Source organism: Priapulus caudatus, unplaced genomic scaffold (assembly GCF_000485595.1).
Source record: "Priapulus caudatus unplaced genomic scaffold, Priapulus_caudatus-5.0.1 Scaffold476, whole genome shotgun sequence".
Lineage (NCBI taxonomy): Eukaryota > Metazoa > Priapulida > Priapulimorpha > Priapulimorphida > Priapulidae > Priapulus > Priapulus caudatus.
In genome coordinates this window covers 30945-37709 of record NW_014577537.1, presented here as the reverse complement: position 1 = coordinate 37709, position 6765 = coordinate 30945, and the positions used below count along the sequence as shown (strand labels likewise).

General features: G+C 35.7%; 1 protein-coding gene across 1 annotated transcript in view; it reads left to right on the top strand.

Moving 5' to 3' along the window:
- The window catches only part of LOC106810823 (diacylglycerol O-acyltransferase 1-like), a 13686-nt gene that overhangs the window by 5428 nt on the left and 1493 nt on the right, over nucleotides 1-6765 (top strand). The window contains exons 3-15 of the mRNA XM_014814277.1: nucleotides 196-236; nucleotides 737-822; nucleotides 1002-1054; nucleotides 1506-1608; nucleotides 1775-1918; nucleotides 2260-2334; nucleotides 2466-2569; nucleotides 3815-3895; nucleotides 4088-4132; nucleotides 4544-4596; nucleotides 5006-5065; nucleotides 5309-5462; nucleotides 5645-5707. Coding sequence (XP_014669763.1) covers nucleotides 196-236; nucleotides 737-822; nucleotides 1002-1054; nucleotides 1506-1608; nucleotides 1775-1918; nucleotides 2260-2334; nucleotides 2466-2569; nucleotides 3815-3895; nucleotides 4088-4132; nucleotides 4544-4596; nucleotides 5006-5065; nucleotides 5309-5462; nucleotides 5645-5707 — 1062 coding nt within the window. The remainder of the gene's footprint in view (nucleotides 1-195; nucleotides 237-736; nucleotides 823-1001; nucleotides 1055-1505; nucleotides 1609-1774; nucleotides 1919-2259; nucleotides 2335-2465; nucleotides 2570-3814; nucleotides 3896-4087; nucleotides 4133-4543; nucleotides 4597-5005; nucleotides 5066-5308; nucleotides 5463-5644; nucleotides 5708-6765) is intronic.

The following is a 6765-nucleotide window of genomic DNA, read 5'->3' as shown; positions in this document are numbered from 1 at the left end:
ACTTCGTATACTTACACATCTTGGGGAGAACACGGGGGATACAAGTAGTTGGCGACAACTGCCCTTTCTAGTTATTTTTAAAATAGCTTATTTATCTGCAATTAAATCCAGTACTGAATAACATGTTTTTTAAAAGACAACTTTAGTTAGATTCCTACTTCAGCTATAGATTTAACTTTCCACTTCTTTTTACAGGTCCTCTCCAATGCACGAGTAGCTCTGGAGAACATTATCAAGTACGTGCATTCGTGTTTTTACCCGCGTTGTTCACAGAAAGATAATTTAAGAAAAGCTATGAAAAACTTTGAGTGTGAGTGCATTTGGCACAATGTATGTGGTATGTGAAGTGTGCCAGGTTTTGACAATGTTATGATAAGATAGCCGTAGTTATATTTGTGTATATATATTTATGTCACTCATGTAATCATATATGTGGCTCAAACATTTGGTCTCAATCGTTGTGTCACAGTGAAAACAAACATTAGTCTCTTAGTCTTAACAAACATTAGAGGAATGATGGTGGTTATGATAGAACAACACTCCAGTCTACCCCTATCACATTCTTTTGTAGACCCCTTCTGTTTGTATATAATATAAGCATATTTAACCACAGCAGGTTAGGCGATACATGTAGGTAAGTTGGCCTGTGTGTATATGTGTGTGCGTACGTGCGTTTTTTCATGTGTGTTCATGGTATAATATGTCAAGATGAGTGTTTCCTTTTTTGCTTCCCTAGGTATGGAATATTAGTTGATCCATTTCAATGGGTGCAGATGTTTGTCAAGAATCCATACAGCTGGCCATCTGCTACCCTTCTTCTAGGTAACACAACATCTATTTATTATATAATTTACAAGTTACATCCATGGTGTAAATTGGTTGTTGTGACTGTGTTTTATTTTTATTTTATGATAAGGCATTGCTGCCAAATGCTAATTGTAATTATTGGTGATTGTCATGTACAAACTAACATCAATGATCAAGTGTTTAATTGTTACTAGCTATGAACATCTACATTGTGGTGGCATTAATGATAGAGGTCTTTCAATCAAAGGTAAGTTATTGTTGTTTGCATCTAACAAACGTGTATGTGCAATAAAATGGCTCATCAATTCAAATTGCTGTTCACCTTTTTATAGAATTAATCATGTTTTAGCCGTGAAAAATTTAACGTTTCATATATGCAATATGCCTGATATTCAATCTTACCATTTCTATGGCTGTCTGTTTATGTCTGTTTCTGTTTTTGCCTGGCCATATATCTGTCCATTGGTCCATCTGTCCAGTAATCCCATCTATCTGTTTATTTATCCATCCATCCATCCAGCCATGTATTTATCTATGCTTTAAATGTTGCTATTTTTTGTGTATTGACTTTGTATGTTTTTAAAAATATTTTCATGTAATATGAGGTTGATGTTGCGTTACCATTTGAGTTTTTCTGTTGTTTTTGATATGTGCTAAATAAAACCTGTCAGTGTGCCATTACATTTTAATGGTTCTAGGGGAGATTGCCTGACAACATCGCATTTTGGCTGAAAGTCATAAACATGGTATCAATGATCCTGATACCAGCTATTGTGATACTCCGGATAAATCCAAACCCATGTGAGTGCAACAGTGACTTATACATGCTAATGGTGTTGCTTAATACGTCGTAGATGTTTGCCGGTTTTGCAATGTACGAGATAAATTTGGAGCTTTACACCTGGAGAGTGAAATGCCTAATCGGTGCTGCGCATGATAAAGTGAGTGATGGAAGTGCTTATTTCAGTTGGTGCATGCTTTGCATGTGGATTTCACACGACGGTCTTCTTTAAGTTGTGGTCGTACCACCAAGTCAACAGATGGTGCAGGGAGGAGCAGATCAAGAGGAAGCGGATCACTCGCAGAGGTTCCATTGACCTCAGCCTGTATCGTAAGGCAATTAGCAATTACCGTAATTACACCCGGGAGTTACCCAGCCATATTTGATCTCTGCACTGTTCCATATCGAGTATTTGTTGATAACATCAAGTAAAATTAGTCAGTGTCTTGTGTGTTAATTAAGTATATGTAACCAGTAACTATACCCTCCTTGGTAGAATATAGATGGTGTTGCAATAGATTCAATAGAAGTGTGACTGTGTCTCAGCTTTACTACTTGTACAATGTTTAATTTTTTATTTGATTGTGTATGTGGTGTTTGTTTTCATACTTCAAATTATATGCAGGTATAATGTGCATGTGTTTTTAATTAGGTAACACATTATATTTCAGGTAGCGGAGAGTCTGACAGTGATACTACGAAATCTGAAAAGTTAGTGTACTACCCAGAGAACCTGACTCTAAAAGGTAGGCTGCTGCTTAATGAATTTGCCTTGGATTTTAGCCTTTGTAATAGAAAATAGTAGTAATTGTAATGATGTTGTGACATTATTCTGACACTGCTTCCTGTTGTGCCTAAGCTGGAAACATTCTTTTAGATTTGTACTACTTCATTCTTGCACCGACGCTGTGCTACGAATTGAACTTTCCTCGTTCTCGAAGGATTCGCAAGGGTTTCCTGCTAAGAAGGATTGTGGAGATGGTATGTGTGTATTTTAAACAAAATAGTTGATAGCCTATATCTATATGGCAGTGTAGATATAAGCTTGATGTGATTAGAAATAAAACAACAAGCCGTAGAAGTCAGTCACGTCACGGACAGTCTAAGATGTTATGAAAGAACGAACACTGTTACAAATAAGTGTATGGTTTATGATCTTAAAGGGATACTTTCCCCTATAATTTTGAGTATATTATGATAGTAAATGTATAAATAATAGCATATACCTACAAATTTCTATAATCATGCATTCAAATTTGTCATAAAACAGCAGTGAGTTTCGAAATCTTTATTTGTGGCCACTGACATGACACACCTTGATTGTGCTGCCGCCCTGATGAAGTTACGCTTTGCCGATTTATTTTGCACGTTACACACCGAGGGCTCATCACAAAATGCAATTATATTTATACCTAACTGCTATTTAACTGAACGATTTTTATTTTATGACAAATTCGTTCATATTATAACTGAATCTAAAAGTTTTTTACAAGATATTGCAATCCTTCTCCTCTTAAATTAATAAATAAGAAACACCCTTGGTCTGTAGCGTGTAGCCTGCAACCGAACAATACATAACTTTGAAAGCAGATGGGCTAGTAGTGGCACCATCGTCGTTGTAAGCAACGATACACCCGTTGGTTTTAAAACGTTTTTTACAAATATTTCTAATAAATGTTGAATAATAAAATTTTGTATATAGCATAATTTTAACCTATTTCAACTGAAATTATACAAGGAACCTATGGTCATGTATCCCTTTCAGTTCCAACGACGTTTTTATTAAATAATGCTATCGCTGTCTGTGCTTGCTAAAAGCCAATAAAGTCTATATTAGAGTGAACCTATGTATATTGCACCACCCCAACCACAAAATATGTACAAATATATATATATATATATATATATATATATATGTGCAAATTTTGTGTGTAGCAATATTTTAATACACATACATTCATGGTATCTCCACCTTGTGTTTGTTGTAGTTGTTAGGCCATCTGTGATAGGTGTTTCATTTGGCATAGCAATAATGTGCAGCAAACGTAAAAAAAAAAATCTTTCAGTTATCAAGACTGTTGACTTAGGCCATTATTAGACATCTGGTATCCTGAGTATGAGCTTGGTGGCAGCAATTTTAAATGCTTCACTCACACCTAGTTATCAGGCTACTCAGAAGAAATACTATTTGAATTACTGCATTATTTTCCATGTTTCTGTCTGCAGGTGTTTCTGTCTAACCTGGTGTTGATGCTGACCCAGCAATGGCTGCTACCAACTATAAACAATAGCATGCAACCTATAAACGTAGGCACGAATATAACATAATTCTAGATCTTTGTAGATCTCATATTTAATTTTTAATCTTTTGGAAAATGCAAAATAAGGTCTTGTTCAGATGCTCGCTGTAAAATGCTTTCAAATACTTTTGATATCCTAAGCTTGAGTTGTTTTTTTGAATGTCGAATTTTTATTAAGTGGTAACTATTTTTTCTTCAGTCTATGAACTTTGGTAGAATGACGGAGAGACTACTGAAGCTATCGGTATGTAGAGCGTGGCAGACAATGCTTTCATAGGGGTGTCCTCTCTCATAAGACATGTTATATCTCACAGTGACATAATATTCTCCCTCAAAATAACATTTTCCTTCTTTTGGGGTTGTTTCTCTTTGTTTCTCTATCACACACAGGTGCCACTTGTGTTGCTTGTTCCTTTTATATATTATGTTTATGTAACAGATGTTTCCACAGCCATAAGAATATATAATATGTCAATATCAAATCACACATTGTCACTCGAGTGTTTACATGCTGAATATAATTTTAGGTGCACAATAATAATGGTGTCAACCATAAATTTAAGAAAAGTTAACATTGTTTGTCTCAACTACGTTTTGTGTTATGTGTTATACATGATATTGTGCATTTATCATGTTATAATTTTTTTCCCGTCAGGTACCTAACCACGTCATTTGGTTGATTTGCTTCTACTGTATCTTTCACAGCAGGTAGGATTAATCCAATTTTTTATCTGAACTATGTATTCATGATTTTAACATGGTTTGCAAACTGCTGCATTGTACATATCATTCTACCAATGTTGTTTGAACTGATGATAAGTCATTTCACCTCCACAGTCTGATTTTGTTGAATTCTAAGAAAATTATTGTAATTATTAAAAGTGCAGTTCAGTGCTGGGTGATGGAACCTACAGGACACATTGCAAGGGAATAAAGATTTCAAGTTTCGTGCCTTATATGATATTCCGTCATTTTAACAAATGTTAAAAACGGTGGAATACTAACAGCTAGTGATATAAAGATGGTCAGGTACTACTACTTTAGTAAAGTGATTTTCTTTAAACATGGCAGATGGTTTAGAACTAGACGTAGATGGAAACATTTGTTTTGCTTTCAGCATGAATGTGTCAGCAGAGCTGCTGCGGTTTTCTGACAGGCAGTTCTACCTGGATTGGTGGTAATGTACATTGAGTGCTGTGTATGTTTTGTTTACACTGGCAGTACTATTGAGTAGCATTGCATATAATGAGATGTGAGCTCTAAAGACCAATATATGAGTCTTGATGAATGGCAGGATGTAATGAGTTTAGAATGAGAACATACAGTATAATGAAGAAGATACAATATACTTTAATCATACGTAAATTCATGTGGGAAATTTTTGGTTCGTGTGTGTTGCCTTACCATGTGAATATCACAGGAATGCACCAACTGTGTCTGACTTCTGGAACCGCTGGAACATGCCAGTGCACAAGTGGGCTCTGAGGCATGTCTACCGACCCATGCTGCGTTCTGGTCTCACAAAACTGCAGGCTGCTGTTGCTGTTTTTCTTCTATCTGCATTTTTCCATGAGGTGAATATCTGGCTTGGCTGAACATAATCAGAGCAATATGAGATAGAAGTCAAGAATCAGGCGTAGTTTGTGAGAGTACGAGTACAAGCGATTGGTCTAGTAAATCGCTGCAAACACATTTTGCATGTGACCATTTTCTACCGAGTATCCTTAAAGCTCCTTTTACTTTTCATGTACTCCAGTATCTAGTGTCAGTTCCATTGAATATGTTCCGAGTCTGGGCCTTCATGGGAATGATGCTGCAGGTAAGGAACCACGAGCGCTAACTCAAACAGCATATAGCTTTTACATTAGCATTAATTAAACATATTTTGCTCAAGTTACATAAGTAAGTGATTAGCCTATTAGTATAAACTGCTCTTTACTTTGATTCTTATATAGACTCAAAGACCACTTGAACACTTCATAAAATGGCATACATACTATACTATACTATACTATACTATACTATACTATACTATACTATACTATACTATACTATACTATACTATACTATACTATACTATACTATACTATACTATACTATACTATACTATACTATACTATACTATACTATACTATACTATACTATACTATACTATACTATACTATACTATACTATACTATACTATAATGTACTGTACTGTACTGTACTGTACTATACTATACTACACTACACTACACTACACTACACTACACTACACTACACTACACTGCACCGCACCGCACCGTACCGTACCGTACCGTACCGCACCTTACCGTACCGTACCGTACCGTACCGTACCATGCCATGCCATGCCATGCCATGCCATGCCATGCCATGCCATGCTATGCTATGCTATGCTATGCTATGCTATGCAATGCTATGCTATACTATACTATACTATACTATACTATACTATACCATACCATACCATACCATAATATACTATACTATACTGTACTCTATTATACTACACTACACTACACTACACTACACTACACTACACTACACTATACCATACCATACCATACCATACCATAGCATACCATACCATACCATACCATATAATACCATACCATACCATACCATACCATACCATACTATACTATACTATACTATACTATACTATACTATACTATACTATACTATACTATATTATACTATACCATACCATACCATACCATACCATACTATACTATACTATACTATACTATACTATACTATACTATACTATACTATACTATACTATACTGTACTGTACTGTACCGTACCGTACCGTACCGTACCGTTCCGTGCCGTGCCGTGCCGTACCGTACCGTACCGTACCGTACCGTACCACAT